The sequence below is a fragment of the Bubalus kerabau genome, chromosome 4 (genome assembly GCF_029407905.1).
Source record: "Bubalus kerabau isolate K-KA32 ecotype Philippines breed swamp buffalo chromosome 4, PCC_UOA_SB_1v2, whole genome shotgun sequence".
Lineage (NCBI taxonomy): Eukaryota > Metazoa > Chordata > Mammalia > Artiodactyla > Bovidae > Bubalus > Bubalus kerabau.
Window position 1 is genome coordinate 28584383 of NC_073627.1, and position 18001 is coordinate 28602383.

General features: G+C 37.2%; 1 protein-coding gene across 6 annotated transcripts in view; it reads right to left on the reverse strand.

Moving 5' to 3' along the window:
• Positions 1 to 18001, reverse strand: part of SPAG9 (sperm associated antigen 9) — a 151045-nt gene that overhangs the window by 79007 nt on the left and 54037 nt on the right. For 5 of the 6 annotated variants that reach the window (XM_055576219.1, XM_055576218.1, XM_055576215.1 and 2 more), the window contains 2 exons: positions 12562 to 12632; positions 3611 to 3705 (listed from right to left, as the gene is read on the reverse strand). In XM_055576219.1, coding sequence (XP_055432194.1) covers positions 3611 to 3705; positions 12562 to 12632 — 166 coding nt within the window. Of the gene's footprint in view, positions 1 to 2787; positions 3484 to 3610; positions 3706 to 12561; positions 12633 to 18001 lie in introns of those variants that run through there. The other variant, XM_055576220.1, reaches the window with a different exon arrangement.

Below are 18001 nucleotides of genomic sequence, written 5' to 3' on the forward strand. Positions count from 1 at the left end.
AATATTGGAAAAGTGTAAAACTACTGGGGGAAGGAGTCAGCTAGGAGTCCAAGCTTTACTTTCCCATTTCTGTTAACTACAAAATCTACAGTTCAAAATACGAGTAGAATTCAAACCTTTACATTGCTTTTATTTTCCTCGAGAAACTGCTCTACAGAGGGGGAACTTTTCTTCAGACTGATAGCTGTCAAGAGGGTCAATGATGCTCTAGGTCATACTGTTTCAACTCTGGAAAAATAGTATTAGTACACACCATTCTTCCCTCTTTTTTTCACTGACTTGGAGGGAGGGAGGACATATAATAATGCGTGTTAGTTAGAGTCCTATTTTCAAAAGGCAACCCTGAAAAGACAACATTAGGTCCTCTATGTATATTGGTGTGTATATTTGATACTCTACATATTAAATATATATTATATATTTATATATAAATATAAATTAACTATATATTTAACTATATATTAAATGTTTCAGTAAAACTCACAGAAGAAATCAAAGAATGAAAATACATGTGGGAAAATATCAAGTGGCAGATTTAAACACCAGGTGTTTCAATAATGATACTACTGTCAAGAAACGAAGCTATCAGAATCAGCCATCAGAGTCCTTATTACATCTATTTTTTTAACTGCCATACATCCATTTTTAAATTGGTTATTTAAATGTTACCTATGTGCATAAATAACTTTGCAAATATGTCTTTAAATATTTTTACTTCCACTTAAAACAAATAATCATTAATAAAATCTACTATACATATGTATAAAGTGCAGTAAAAAGATTACATTTGTTAAACACCCACCAATGTGGCAAGCACTGAAATGGATGATTTATTTACATATTCTCATTTAATCCTCACAAGGAAATAAGAATTATTTTCCCTGTTTTCGGATTAGGAAAAGTGATGCTTAGAGACTTTGGGCACTAGTAATTGGAAGAAATGGGATTCGAAGTCAGGCCTGTTTTGACTCCAAGACCCATGCACATTTCCTAGAACTACTGCTTCTTGCCAACTGCGCTTCAGTCATGTTTGAGTCTTTGCAACCCTACGGACTGTAGCCTATCAGTGTCCTCCGTCCATGGGATTCCCCAGCCAAAACACTGGAGATCTGGACTGCCACACCCTCCTCCAGGGGTACTTCCGACCCAGGGATGGAACCCATCTCTTTAGGTCTCCTGCACCGGCAGGTGGGCGCTTTACCACTAGCACCACTGGGAAGCCAATCTTAATATTCAAGACTTTGGTATCTTCCTTCAGTCAGATCAACAGCAACTTTTATGTCAAGAAACTCTTTGAATTTAATCATGTTATTTTATTAATAAAATAGCTAGAGCTGATATAGTTTTACTAAAAATGGAGTAAATATAAATGATTATGAAAATTATTTACTTGTTTAATTAACAATATATCTTTAACTGATTAAATACAAATAATCATCTCACGAATTTTTAAAATGACTCAATGGGGTAAGAAGTTCAAAGGAGGAAACTCGGGTACAGAGATTAAGTAATTTGCCAAAAGTCCCATAGCTCATGTGTGGCAGAGCATTTGCAGCCTGGTAGTCCAACTCGGAACCTCTTATCCACAGCATAGTACTGGCTTCATAAATGGAACTGAAACCTAGACAGCCCTTTAAAATGAATCTTACTTTAATGTTCTTGAGTTTCAATTTCCTAAGCCTATATATACATACACACAAATCCTTTATGTACTAAAATGTACACAAAGCAAAAAGATTGCTCCCAGTTTTTATAAAATCAGGAAAAAAATAAATAAATGACCAAGTTTTAAGACCACAGATGAAATTTAATTTCTGGACTTTAATGTTGAACATGAGGATGAGGGAATTTACTACTTTAATTTCTCTTTAAGTCCACAATTAGGAATTGAGTTTTAAGTAAACATTTACATAATAAAAGCTATACATTATGAACCTTCATTTAAAAACCACACACGAAGCAGAAATCTCAACAAATCAAATTTTTATCTTGGTGAGTTAGAAAACAAAAGAAACCACAACATTAAACCTCTAAAATATAGAAAATGGTTCTTAGAGCACTCAAGTACAGTGACCAGAAGAAACGCTACAGAGATGAATGATATCCCCACAAGCAGGCATGGATATCTGTTACCCAAGTCTACAAAGAAAAGGCAACATCTGACAAAACAATAGTGAATAGGCTTTGTAAAGCTTTCCAACTTTGATGCACAAATAATTGGGAGAAAAAATGAATTCCTTGCCCTAAAAGGTTTAAATCCTTTTACTTCAAATATATTTTGCTGTAGGAGGAAAATATTTAAATTGTCAGTTCCCATGAACTGCTATCAAAAACTGTAAAAAGGATGCCTGAACCTCCAACAGTCAAAGGATCACTGGAACAAAATAAACACCTATGGCCTCTGTCTAATCAACTACAAGTCCCACCATAACGATATTTGCTTCTAAATGCTCAGATGCTCTCGTGAAGAGGTTGTGTAAATTTGGACCCAATGCTCTACTCCTATTTTCCCTTTACTGGTTGAACCCTCTGCTTAAAACAAGACCACTCTGACCTTGTATTTGTGTATAAGTACAATCTGAAAATCCTTAAGTGGGTGGTTTCCAAACACAAAGCATATCCCTAAGCGATAGCCTATAAATTACTATATATAAGAATAGAAGTCTTAGCTTCAGGCCATTTTCCATTGTTTCAATCTGCAACATGAATGATTACAAAGAAGACCCATAAAGCTAAAAATAAAAGAAAAACCAACTAAAAAAGGACTTCTAAGAGACACTGAAGTACCTGAGTATCCTTGGTAGGTTCTGCGTCAAAGCTGGCACTCCGGTAGAAATAGAGAAGTGCACAAGCAGCAAAACGGAGAGAGATACTAAGATAGCAGAATTAATGACCACCGCCCCGCCAACAAAGCCAAACACAAACAGCAGCATGCATCCAGGACTCATGGCGCTGTGCTGGCATGGTGAAACACCCGAACCAGGAGGCCTACACGGGGGCCAGAGGGGTATCTTTGTAGTGAGGATCTGTCATTCAGCTGCTGCCACAAAAACAATGCCATCAGCAGCAGCTTTCCACTCCATCCTGCTGCAGCTCCGAAGCGCTGACGTCATCCTGCTCTCACCGCCTCATAACCATAGAGCTGCTGCTCCTAGCATTTATGCAGCAATCCAGAGCAGAGGCCAGCCTATTAACTATTTTCCTCCCCACTAAGAGGCCTGGCTTAGCTCATTGGCTACAATGCTTGGAGATCTACATAATTTATTCACACTCCTACATCAAACAGAAGTCTAGCTAACCCTTTCAAACATGCCTCTCTGTAGCAAAAATGACTTTTAAACCAATTATACAGGAGAAATGAAAAATTTACAGCATTCTGACAAAAATTTTAAACCTATACAGTCTTTGTTAAGTATCAGAAAACAATGGCTATCAATTTACCTTTTCATTAGTGAAAGTTGTTTTGTTTTTCTATGCTACCCCCTCCTATAGCATTCCAATTACAGCAGGGAGAGAGCTAACTATTGTTTGAGGATTAAAGAACAGAAACAGAAACAGATTATTTTATTTTCCTTTTTCCCAAGGCAAAAGTGTATATAAAAAAGCTTACCTAATTCTACTATGAGCTGTGGATTCTAGTTGATCACTCCCTGAGATCTGATGAAGTTTTGTTCTTTCTAAGTGTTCCATATAATTATGGATCATCTATTTTGAAGAAACAAAAGAATACACAAAATTTTAAGACTAATACCTGGAAAAAAAGTATAACATTTTAACAAGGGAAACCTTTTAATATAAATTTCTTATTTATCGGACTACCCATATTCTATATAAAAGAATATTAAGGATGAAATTTTATTTTATTCTCAAAGGGATATGCAAATGCTTACATTTAAGGATGCTAGAGTCTGGAAAAGTAGCCAACATTTTGCTTAACATAGCAAAAAAATTCTTTTACAATATGTAATGCTATTAAATAAGTCTGACATAAATAACACAAATTAGATATAGACATTGGGAAGGAACTGACAAGAGATTACTGATTAACGGGGACAGATGACACTTGAGAAATCCATTGCTAAAGTGGGAAACAACAAAGAAATTAACTTGAAACTTCAGTAAAGATAATTTTCAATTTAATACCAAGATATTTATTTATTTTTGCTACAGATTTAGTTCAAAGAATGCTAAAATAGTCTCTCCTATGTTAGCCTGCTAACTTACTGGAATCATTACTTAATATAATCATATAAAAATGGCAGCAAACTGAAACAAATGAAAAATCAGAGCACATTAACTCTTTAATAAGGAACCATAAGACACAAGCTGAATACGGCAATGAACCATTCAAGAATATCAAGAAATTCTGTCAAGAAATTCTACAGTCTGATTTGATTCTTTTTTTTTTTTTTTTTGGCTGCACTGGGTCTTAGTTTTAGCATGTGGGGTCTAGTTCCTTGACCAGAGATCAAATTCAGGCCCGCTGCATTGGGAGCATGGAGTCTTAGTCACTAGACCAACAGGGAAGTCCCTGATTTGATTCTTGATATAGTTCCACTTATAAGAGACCCAAACCTGGTATTAAAATATGTAAAATGCAACAATTTCCATCATAAAATCAAAAAGGCTTTGCTAGATATTGATGTGATCTGAATAAGAAAAAAATGAATACGAAAAGTTATGTTAGCAATTTCAGTTCAGTTCAGTTGCTCAGTCCTGTCTGACTCTGCGACCCCATGGACTGAAACACGCCAGGCTTCCCTGTCCATCAGCAACTCCCAGAGCTTGCTCAAACTCATGTTCATTGAGTTGGTGATGCCATCCAGCCATCTCATCCTCTGGCGTCCCCTTCTCCTCCTGCCTTCAATCTTTCCCAGTGGCAGGGTCTTTTCAAATGAGTCAGTTCTTTGCATCACGTGGACAAAGTATTGGAGCTTCAGCTTCAGTAGCAGTCTTTCCAATGAATATTCAGGACTGATTTCCTTTAGGATTGACTGGTTTCATCTCCTTGCTGTTCAAGGGACTCTCAAGAGTCTTCTCCAACACCAGAGTTCAAAAGCATCAATTCTTCAGCGTTCAGCTTTCTCTATGGTCCAACATCCATACATGACCACTGGAAAAAACATAGCTTTGACTGGACGGACCTTTGTCAGAAAAGTAATGTCTCTGCTTTTTCATATGCTGTCTAGGTTTGTCACAGCTTTTTTCCCAAGGACCAAGCGTCTTTTATTTTCATGGCTGCAGTTGATATCCACAATGATTTTGGATACCAAGAAAAGAAAGTCTGCCACTGTTTCCATTGTTTCTCTATTTGCCATGACATGATGGATCCAGATGACATGATCTTAGTTTTTAGAATGTTGGTTTTAAGGCAGCATTTTCAGTCATTCTCCTCTTTCACTTTCATCAGTTCCTCTTCACTTTCTGCCATAAGGGTGGTGTCATCTGCTTAACTGAGGTTGTTGATATTTCTCCCAGAAATCTTGATTCCAACCTGTGCTTCATCCAGTCCGGCATTTCTCATGATGTACTCTGCATATAAGTCAAATAAGCAGGGTGACAATACACAGCCTTGACGAACTCCTTTCTAAATTTGGAACCAGTCCGTTGTTTCATGTCCGGTTCTAACTGCTACTTCTTGATCTGCATACGGTTTTCTCAGGAGGCAGATAAGGTGGTCTGGTATTCCCATCTCTTGAAACATTTTCCATAGTTTGTTGTGATCAACACAGTCAAAGGCTTTAGCGTAGTCAATGAAGCAGAAGTAGATCCTTTTCTGGAATTCTCTTGCTGTTTCTATGATCCAGTGGATCCTGGCAATTTGATATCTGGTTCCTCTGCCTTTTCTAAATACAGCTTAAACATTTGGAAGTTCTGGGATCACACAGTGTTGAAGCTTAGCTTGGAGAATTTTGAGCAGTACTTTGCTAGCATGTGAGATGAGTGCAATTGGGTGGTAGCTTGAACATTTTGAACATTTATGTTGAACATTGCCTTTCTTTGGGAATGGAATGAAAACTGACCTTTACTAGTACTGGCCACTGCTGAGTTTTCCAAATTTGCTGGCATACTGAGCGCAGTACTTTTACAGCATCATTTTGTAGGATTTGAAATAGCTCAACTGGAATTCCATCACCTCCACTAGCTTTGTTCGCAGTGATGCTTCCTAAGGTCTACTTGACTTCACACTCCAGGATATCTGGCTCTAGGTGAATAATCACACCATTGTGGTTATCTGGGTCATGAAGATATTCTTTGTATAGTTCTTGTGTATTCTTTTTTGTATATTTCTTGTGTACTCTTTCCACATCATCTTAATATCTTCTGCTTCTGTTAGGTCCATATCATTTCTGTCCTTAACTGGGCCCATCTTTTTGCATGAAATGTTCCCTTAGTATTTCTAATTTTCTTGAAAAGATCTCTAGTCTTTCCCATTCTATTGTTTTCCCCTATTTCTTTGCATTGATCATTTAGGAAAGCTTTCTTACCTCTCCTTTCTATTCTCTGCATTCAAATGAGTATATCTTTCCTTTTCTCCTTTGCCTTTAGTTTCTCTTCTTTTCTCAGCTATTTGTAAGGCCTCCTCAGACATCCATTTTGCCTTTTTCTTGGGGATGGTCTTGATCACTGCTTCCTGTACAATGTTACATCCATAGTTCTTCAGGCACTGTGTCAAATCTAATCCCTTGAATCTATTTGTCACTTCCACTGTATAATCATAAGCGATTTGATTTAGGTCATACCTGAAAGGTCTAGTGGTTTTTCCCTACTTTCTTCAATTTAGGTCTGAATTTTACAATAATGAGTTCATGATCTGAGCCATAGTCAGCTCCTGGTCTTGTTTTTGCTGACTGTAAAGAGCTTCCCTATCTTTGGCTGCAAATAATATAATCAATCTGATTTTGGTATTGACCATCTGGTAATGTCTATGTGTAGAGTCATCTTTTGTATTGTTGCAAGAGGGTATTTGCTATGACCAGTGCATTCTCTTGGCAAAACTCTGTGTTAGCTTTTGCCCTGCTTCATTTTGTACTCCAAGGCCAAACTTGCCTGTTACTCCAGGTATCTCTAGACTTCCTACTTTTGCATTCTAGTCCCCAGTGATGAAAAGGACACCTTTTTATGGTGTTAGTTCTAGAAGGTCTTGTAGGTCTTCATAGAACCGTTCAGCTTCTTTGGCATTAGTGGCTGGGGCAAAGACTTGGATTACTGTGATATTGAATGGTTTGCCTTGGAAACAAACAGAATATTCTGTCATTTTTGAGACTGCACCCAAGTACTGTATTTTGGACTCTTTTGTTGACTGTGAGAGCTACTCCATTTCTTCTAAGGGATTCTTGCTCACAGTAGTAGATATAATGGTCATCTGAATGAAATTTGCCCATTCCAGCCCATTTTAGTTCACTGATTCCTAAATGTCGATGTTCACTCTTGCCATCTCCTGTGTGACCACTTCCAATTTACCTTGATTCATGGACCTAACATTCCAGGTTCCTATGCAATATTGTTCTTTACAGCATCGGATTTTACTTCCATCACCAGTCATATCCACAACTGGATTTTGTTTTTACTTTGGCTCAGACTCTTCAATATTTCTGGAGCTATTTCTCCACTCTTCTTCAGTAGCATAGTAAGCACCTACCAACCTGGGGAGTACATCTTCCAGTGTCCTATCTTTTTGCCTTTTCATATGTTCATACTGTGGCTATTGTGACTAGTGCTGCTATAAACACAGGAATGCATGTATCTTTTTGAATTACAGCTTTGTCTGAATATATTCCCAGAAGTGGGATTGATGGATCATATGATAATTCTATTTTTAGTTTTCGAGGCACCTCCATACTGTTTTCCACAGTGGCTACACCAACTTACATTCCCACAATTTAAAGAAATGTAAATATCAAGAGTAGGCAAGAAAAGGAGAATATTCCTAGAATTCTTAAAATTACAGCATGGAATAGCTTTGTAAGTTGCTCAACTTGAGCAGCATGAAGATAGATTTCAACCTCAAATAACTTAAAATATGCATTGTAGCAATATTAAAAGGATAGCTACTGAAAGAAAATTTAAACAAGTTTTAAAAATTTGTTTTTAAGAAGTATGCTTTTGTCAGGAGTTCCCTGGTGGTCTAGTGGTTAGGATTCCATGTTTTCACTGCTGTGGCCCAGATTCAATCCCTGGTTGAGGAACTAAGTGAGATCCCACAAGCTGCACAGTGTAGCCAAATAAATAATAAGTATGTTGTGAAATTTATACTTGGCATGGAAGCATATACAAAAATTAGGACATATATAAATCAATTTGAAAGTGTTATTTACTTCAGATAAACAAGAAGTCTGATGCGTGGATTAAGATGGGTAATTCCACCAAATCAAATATAAAAGAATCAACCAGGCTGTTCCCCAAGTTAAAATTAGTACAAATAAGAAGTGTATCAGGCAAAAAAAGATGAATATATAATCACACAGATATGTATATGAAAGCATTTTCAAAAGCTTTTAAATTTACATAATTTTAAGTTTAAATGTTTTCTCTTTTCCAACAGTTCTGCAGAAATACAATTTTCGTGTTTGTGTCAGTGAGGCAGAAATGCTGAGTTGCTTCCTTCTAGTATCAGGAAAAACTTCAAGTGAGGAAGAAATTTAAATGAGACTAGCATAACAAAGTGATGGTCAGACCAAATATATCAATTTAAAATTTCAAAAGATTTTAGAAAATCTAAGTTGAATTCTTTTATAATGGAAAGTAATCATATGAATTTGATTCATTCAAATGAAGACTAAGTTCCTTTAAGGATTGAAATGAATAGAAATCTCTCCTAAATTGAGTCTATAATAATCTATTTATTCAATATAAAAAAATTAAAAGATTAAATAAAATGCAAAGATACAGAATTGGTTCTACCCGAAACAGTCCGTTCTACAGATTGACTACTGTCTTAAATAAATTAAAATTTTTTTAATTTAGATGTTGAATTCCAAACCAATTCCCAATCAAAAAAGTGATCCCAAGTAACTGGAGATACAGTATTCTAACATTCCAAAATGGTCTACACAATGAAACTGGTTTTAACCCAATTAAACTAGCATTTAGTAGGACAAAAGAACAACAACAAAATGGCTGCTAATATTTATTGATCACCATCTACATATCAGCTAATGCATGTAGAGCTACTGTTTCAATTAATCCTCAGAACAATAATATGATTTTCTATCCATTTTAAGGAGGTTAAAATAACTTGTCCAGTTTGACCAGCTAGTTAATGATTAACTGCGTTCTGTCAGTAGCTAGCTGGCTTTGCAGCCAGAATTCAGATCCATCTGACTCAGTCATCAGAGCAGTTAAGCATTATGAGACTTGTGGTGTATCCAGGTACCGTTTCAGTCAATTCTGGAGGCAGGCAATAAGCTCACTGTCCTTTTTTCATCACACTCACGAGAAAACCCCACATTCTAAGACATTTCTTGATGTCTGAAGTATATTCTATATAAGCACAAAAAAGTAGATAAAATAAATTATACATAAAAATTTAAATTTAGGGCTTCACAGAGTAGCTCTGGTTTTTTATTAAAACAAAACCAACTGAGTATTGGACAATGAATGCTGCAAGGTAGAAGAGAGGTATGAAAGTAAAATAGAATATATTTTAGATAATCTATTTTGGGTCCACCAGACCCATCCCTCCTGATCTCAGAACTGCAACTCTCAATTTTCTCAGGTATGCATATTAATTCACACATATTCAAGAGTCAATTCAGCAACAAGTAGCTGGAGTCATGGAGAAGGATCCCAAGCACATTATTTGGAACATCCCAAATCCCCTCCCACCTAGAGAAATTTTCACAGCAAAGGTTGATTTAGCTTTGGCTAAAACTGAAATGCAAGACAACAGTAATTAGAAAAACAAGGCAAAAAAGAGATTTAGGAGACAAATAGCATGAATCCTTTTAATTCTGTTGGCCTTTAATCTTTCCATATGCAGCTCAATAAGTATATCCACAGGCCACAATTCTTAAAATGGTTGAGACACCATGAAACAAAGAGACAGAAAATCTTCTGGTGCATTTAACATGTGTTTCATAACTTAAAAGCACTGAAAATTCAGGAAAAGGGAATCAGAGAGACCTAGATTCAAATCCAGTCACATACTAGCATAGCATTTGGGACAAATCACTCCATATTCTCTTTTAAGCTTCAGTTTGTAAAATGGGGGTGGGTGATAAACAGTTTGCTCAGAGGATAAGATGAGAATGCATTTAAACACTCCCTGGAGTAAGACAAGGGTTCAAGTTTTTGGTGATTAATGAGTATGTATATTTCCTCCACTGTCCTTTTACGCAAATTCAATAATGTGTATAAAATTTTGAATTTGATTAGAGAGCAGTTATTCATATTAGGAAATGAGCCCGAGATTTCCCTTAAGCAGCAAACAATGTGTTTGATAAAAGTGCTGTCTAAACAACTTTTTTGTGTACCTATAAAAAAGGTTACTGAGTTAAAAGTAACAGTGGAAAGATTAAACCCTTCAGACTTCCTTTCCCTGAAGGTTTTCAAAATTTACCTTTAAAGGACCTAGTTCTTTAGCATGGATAGCAATTTATAATTGCTAATTGAATGGTATTTCTAGTACAGGTGTATAAACACACAAACACATTTTAAAGAAGCCATATCTGTGTCTTATAAACATTGCTTGAGGCAGAGCAAAATACAGAGAGCCTATCAGAGGACAGAAGCTACTTATGACTAAAGGAGGGGATCTTGTGAAAATGCTACATGTAAGACCTTTCACAGTTATTAGACAGGCCCAACTCTCTGCCTTGGTATTTAAGATTTTCCTGAGATCCTTCTTTTTTTCTGTTAGACTGTTCTTCTCTGAAGGAATTCCATCCTTCCCTGGTGGCTCAGAGGTTAAAGCGTCTGCCTGGAATGAGGGAGACCCAGGTTTGACCCCCTGGGTTGGCAAGATCCCCTGGAGAAGGAAATGGCAACCCACTCCAGTACTCTTGCCTGGAGAATCCCATGGAGGGAGGAGCCTGGTAGGCTGCAGTCCATGGGGTCACAAACAGTGGGACACAACTGAGCGACTTCACTTTCACTTTCTTTCTTTCTCTGAAGGAATAGAAATATAAAAACTATGTACATATATGAGAGAAAATATGTAATTTCACTTTACAATGACTTTAAGACAGCATATATTTTAGACATATTTCAATTGAAAAATCCTCAATTATTACAAAGGTTAATTAAAATCTTCAATAAAAAACCATAATTCATTATTCATCATTATCAATTATTTATGGCACATAAACCTATTCCCACAAACATGTTTGTAATGATCAGCATTGATAAGAACTACCAGTACAGCGCACTGTTGGGGCATGAAATGAATGGTGTGAAAAGAACAAACAATAAACCTTTAACAACCAATTGTTTTTTAATAGTCTTAATATGTACCAAATACCATCTTATTCAAATGTGGTTATTTTTTCATATGTAAGCTGTTCTGTTTTCCCAGAGCTCTATGGTTCCAGCCCTCTGTGGCCAATCTTTTTCCTTTACCACTCAATTCCGTGACACTTCATGCTTGGTACATGGCTATGTTAGCTAAAACAGTAATACACCTCACATGCCAGGAAGAAATTCCAACAAGGTGTGGAAGGTGTTAAAAGCACATTACTCTCAAAAACAAATGAAACTGACTGCAGTGAGTGGGGTTTTATACTACTTAAAAGCAAAAATATAGGTCCCTACCGGAGGCAGGATAAGAGATCACCCCCAATACTGAAAGGAAAATGGAAGCTAAAGACTGTAACCATCTGTATCACGGGAAAGTTTGGACTAGAAAGAGAAAGAGCAATTATTTTTTTCATGTAACAGTGCATGTGTCTATGAAAATTCTATTTAAGTATGTGAACCCCAGTTCACAATTTTCACCTGAAGGAGACAGAAAGAAACAAAGGCAACACAGGAAAGGCTGACAGAGTCATAAAAAGGAATTTAAAAAACCCTCAAATACATTTTCTAACTTGCTTTGAAGAGATTATGTGCAAGAGTTGTTAATCTGAAACACTGAAACTTCATGCAGAAAACCTGTTTTAGAGTCATTTTAAGACATTATAATTTGTTTGCCATTTGTTATGAGCTTAATGCAAATTAAGTACTTTATACTGTATTAAAAATGTAGAGACTCTGACCAACAATTTAGCAATCCACCATTTCCCAACAGGTATCAAAATAAGTTATATCAATTCTCTCATATTAGTATCACGTCTACTTTTTAATATGTACAAGTTAGGTTTTTACTCAACCAGTCAAAAACATAACTATTGGAAATGCCTTAATAATTACATTATTCATAACATGAAAAGTTAACTCCAGATAAAAGACATTAAAGTCAGCATTTGGTAACTAAGTAAATGCTACATGACATTTAAAGCCTTCACAAATAATAACCCCCAAGGATAATACTGGCTGATTTTCAAAGAAAAATTAAAACATATTTTCTAGGGTTAATTTCTTTATCTTAATGTTAGTGTGGTAAGGAACAACCTAGAAACCCACCTCAGTGTGTCTCTGATGCAAGGCATTATATTCTTTCTTCAGTTCCGCTTCTCTTTCTTCAAGTCTGCTAACTGAAATTAAGATACGTACACTTAATCAAAACCAAATTAAAAATTTACTTGAAAATTCTATCTTTAAAACTTAACTGGTTTATCCATAATCCTTGGTAACTTCAAGCCTCGTTACTCCATATGAAATCCTTCACAAGGCTAGTGACCTTGCTTCATGTCCTTAATAAAATTTTTGCAGAGAGAATAAACAGAATATTTTTAAAAAGACTAAAAACATCTTACTGCTTCTCCCAATATGCTTATGTAATAAACATCCTTATCTAAATAGGTTTTTAACATGATACAGAATTACCTCTTTGAAAACGATTATACAAATCTCACAGAAGTCTTAACCTGAGCCTAACCCCAAGAGTTGACTCACTGGAAAAGACCCTGATGCTGGGAGGGATTGGGGGCAGGAGGAGAAGGCGACAACAGAGGATGAGATGACTGGATGCCGTCACCGACTCGATGGACATGAGTTTGGGCAAACTCCGGGAGTTTGTGATGGACAGGGAGGCCTGGCGTGCTGCAGTCCATGGGGTCGCAAAGAGTCAGACACAACTGAGCGACTGAACTGAACCCCAAACCACTGATTTCTAATAGTATTCCACCTCTTTTTCATTACTGAGCAGTATGTGAACATGTTACAATTTTTATAAGCACCTTCATTAACTTCAGGTTTTAATTCCAGGGACTCATCTTCTTGTATTTAGCTCCCTCTGCTGATGGAGTTTGTGAGTGGCACTAAGTTGGGATAGAGCACAACTTCAATATTTTAAAAATAAATTTTAGATCCTGAGATACACAGTGTCAGGACAGGATTTCAGAGAAAAGAATGGTATCAGATAGGAATGATTCTGAGAGAAAATGGAATCCAAGCAGGAACAGGAAGAATAACAGTACTCAAGATAGATAGTAATGGGGCTGTAGCAGGCAGGAACTGCTACTACAGAGAAGGGAACACAAAACCATGGAGCTGGAGAGGCAGAGGAGAGACCAGCCAGTCTAGAGGAGCTCATGCTGATTAAGGAGCAGTGGGACACAGTCCACTGGTGAGAAGTAAAGCTGGTGCTAAAGGAGTTTGTCAAGATACTCACGTTAGTCTGTTTGAAAGCATGAGCATAGTTGGAAAGGTTCTCTTGGTATAAGGGTCAGACAGATACAAACATGCAAGATTGTTTATAAGAGACAGCTGGTGACTGCGTCAGCTGGTTCTAAGAGTTAACTACTATGAACTATAACAGCACATACATGAATGTTTTTATATGCCTAATACTAACATGCCAGACACCACGTAACACATAACTTGTGCTGACTGGTAAACTCATGTTTTTTATTTGTGTAGCTCTACTGTTCACCTTTATTTGAGTACCTTGAAAATATGCCATGAATTAGGAAAAGTGTAGCTCTGACTTTCAGTTTGTTTTTCATGAAGCCTATGTGTTGGCTCATTAAATTTGCAGCAATAAGTACACACACTATAGTAGCCATAGAGTCACACTTATCAGGCCAGGGAAGGCCTGAGGACATGGGCTGCTCATCTCATCTTGTGCCTGAAAGCAATAAAAAGCAAATCTGTACGACAGCTGTTCCGTGATAACAAAACAGATACTGAAGCCATAGTAAGTTTTAGTGCAGCTTCTGTGATTTTTATTTAAAAACAAGAAATCCAACCAAATGTAGATATTATATTTAGTAACAATTTCAATATAAACATTTTCTACTATTTTTTGTCAATTAAATTGTTCTAAAAGCATAATCCTAAAATTACTGGGTGAACCTTAAGTTTTTAATTGCTCATCTATATGAATCAAAATTTTCCTCAAATTGTGCAACCAAAACAAAAAACTGGAGACTGAGGCTAAAATAAAATTGCAAGGAATAGCAAGGATAGATAAGAAAGCCTTCCTCAGCGATCAATGCAAAGAAATAGAAGAAAACAACAGAATGGGAAAGACTAGAGATCTCTTTAAGAAAACCAGAGATACCAAGCGAACATTTCATGCAAAGATGAGCACAATAAAGGACAGAAATGGTATAGACCTGAGAGAAACAAAAAAGATCTTCATGACCCAGATAACCACAATCCTGTGATCACTCACCTAGAGCCAGAAATTCTAGAAGGCGAAGTCAAGTGGGCATTAGGAAGCATCACCACAACAAAGCTAGTGGAGGTGATGTAATTCCAGTTGAGCTATTTCAAATCCTAAAAGATGATGCTGTGAAACTGCTGCATTCAATATGCAAGCAAATTTGGAAAACTCACCAGTGGCCACAGGCCTGGAAAAGGTCAGTTCTCTTTCCAATCTCAAAGAAAGGCATGCCAAAGAATGTTAAAACTACCGCACAATGGCACTCATCTCACACGATGGCAAAGTAATGCTCAAAATTCTCCAAGCCAGGCTTCAACAGTATGTAAACTGTGAACTTTCAGATGTTCAAGCTGGATTTAGAAAAGGCAGATGAAGCAGAGATCAAATTGCCAGCACCTGCTGGATCATTGAAAAAGCAAGAGAGTTCCAGAAAAACATTTACTTTTGCTTTATTGACTACACCAAAGCCTTTGTCTGTGTGGATCACAACAAACCAGAAAATTCTTGAAGAGATGGGAATACCAGACCACCTGACCTGCCTCCGGAGATATCTGTATGCAGGTCAAGAAGCAACAGTTAGAACTGGACATGGAACAACAGACTGGTTCCAAATCGGGAAAAGAGTATGCCAAGGCTGCATATTGTCACCCTGCTTATTTAACTTATATGCAGAGAACATCATGCAAAATGCCAGGCCGGATGAAGCACAAGCTGGAATCAAGATTGCCGGAAAAGAAAAGAAACAAAGTGAAGTCGCTCAGTTGTGTCCAAATCTTTGGACTGTAACCTACCAGGCTTCTCTGTCCATGGGATTTTCCAGGCAAGAGTACTAGAGTAGGTTGCCATTTCCTTCACCAGGGGATCTTCCCGATCTAGGGATCGAACCCAGGTCTCCCACATTGTAGGCAGACACATTACCATCTGAGCCACCAGGGAAGTCCAAGATTGCCAGGAGAATTATCAACAACCTCAGATATGCAGATGACACCACCCTTATGGCATAAAGCAAAGAAAAACTAAAGAGCCTCTTGATGAAAGTGAAAGAGCAGAGTGAAAAATTTGGCTTAAAACCCAACATTCAGAAAACTAATATTATGGCATCCAGTCCCATCACTTCATGGCAAATAGATGGGGAAACAGTGGAAACGGTGACAGACTTTAAATTTTTGGGCTCCAAAATCACCGCAGATGGTGACTGCAGCCATGAAATTAAAAGATGCTTGCTCCTTGGAAGAAAAACTATGACATATCTAGACAGCATATTAAAAAGCAGAGACATTACTTTACCAACAAAGGTCCATTTAGTCAAAGCTATGGTTTTTCCAATAGTTATGTATGGATGTGAGAGTTGGACTACAAAGAAAGCTGAGCGCCAAAGAATTGATGCTTTTGAACTGTGGTGTTGGAGAAGACTCTTGAGAGTCCCTTGGACATCGAGGAGATTCAACCAGTCCATCCTAAAGGAAATCAGTCCTGAATATTCATTGCAAGGACTGATGCTGAAACTGAAACTCCCAATACTTTGGCCACCTGATGAAAAGAAGTGATTCCTTGGAAAAGACCCTGATGCTGGGAAAGATTGAAGACAGGAGAAGGGGATGACAGAGGATGAGATGGTTGAATGGCATCACTGATGCGATGGACATGAGTTTGAGTAGGCTCTGGGAGTTTGTGATAGCCAGGGAAGCCTGGCGTGCTACAGTCCATGGGATCGCAAAGAGTCGGACACGACTGAGCAACTGAACTGATGATCATCCATAACCCTCATTTCAAATTTGTGCACAACAGCAGAGCTTCATTCTCATCGATTTTGTATAAGTTCATAAATAAATTTATATCAATGTCTACCACTAACAGCCAGAATTACACAGTACTTGTCATGTACCATGCACTGTCCTAGGTACTTTGTATTAAACACCTAACTTGACCCTGACATTAACTTTATGATGAAACTTCATTACATTTCATATTAGGAATAAGAAAACTGAAGTAAATAGGGGTTACGTAACTTGCCCAAATTCACGAAACTAGTAAACGCAGGATTACAACTCCTAATGGATGACACTAGGCCCAGAATCTTCTTTTATTTATCATGGCATTCTGCCTCTCAAGAAGTACTTCTTTTAATTTCTTTTATATATTGGAATCTACTTTAAATTTTCACTTTGGGGGAAAAAAGTATAGAGAGTGCTCCTTTATTACTTGAAACAAAAAAACCCTCTCTTCTGGAAAGAACCTAATCACAGGTACTACAATTCAAAAGTATCAAACTGCCATGTAAAATATGTAACCAACTTAATAAATCATGATGATATATATGTATCAAAACCAAAATGCAGTAATGCCCTGGTAGTCCAGTGGTTAGGACTCTGCTCTCTCACTGTCAAGCACCTGAGTTTGAACCCTGGTCAGGGAACAAAGATCCCACAAGCCGGGCAGCACAGCCAAAAATAAATAAAGAAAATTAAAATGCAAAAAACCACTATATACCTGTCAGAAGAGCTAAAATAAAAAGTGTTGGTAAGGAACTTTCTGGTAAGGAACTTTCATACATGGACTTCCCTGGTGGTCCGGTGGTTGGGAGTTCGCCTTCCAGAGGGGCGGGTTGGGGGGGTGCACGTGGCAGGGTTTCAAACCCCAGTTGGGGAGCTAAGATCCCAAATGCCTCCTGGCCAAAACCCAAAATCAGAAAGCAGGAGCAATAATCCAATGAATTCAATAAAGACTTTATTAAAAAAAAATACAACTTTCATACACTGATGGTGGGAGTATAAACTGATACACCCAATTTGAAAACTGTTTGGCAAGATTTAATGAAGTTGATTTGCCACTCCTATGACAAAACAAGCTCCTTATTACGATATTTGTCTATGTGTCCACCAAAAGGCATTTTAAAACAATGTTCAGGGCAGCACTATTTGCGTTCCAACATGGAATCAACCCAAATATCCATCAACTGCAAAATGTATAAATATTCATGCACTAGAATACTATACAATAATGAGAATGAAGGAATTATTGCTGTGCACATCATGGAGGAATCTCACAAACAGGATACTGAGGAAAACAAAGAGAAGCAAAAGAATACAGACTTCAAATGAACATATAAACGAATCCAAAACTAATTTAATGTGTTAATTCAGTTCAGTTTAGTCATTCAGTCGTGTCCGACTCTTTGTGACCCCATGGACTACAGCACGCCAGGCCTCCCTGTCCATCGCCAACTCCCAGAGTTTGCTCAAACTCATGCCCATTGAGTTGGTGATGCCATCCAACCATCTCATCCTCTGTTAT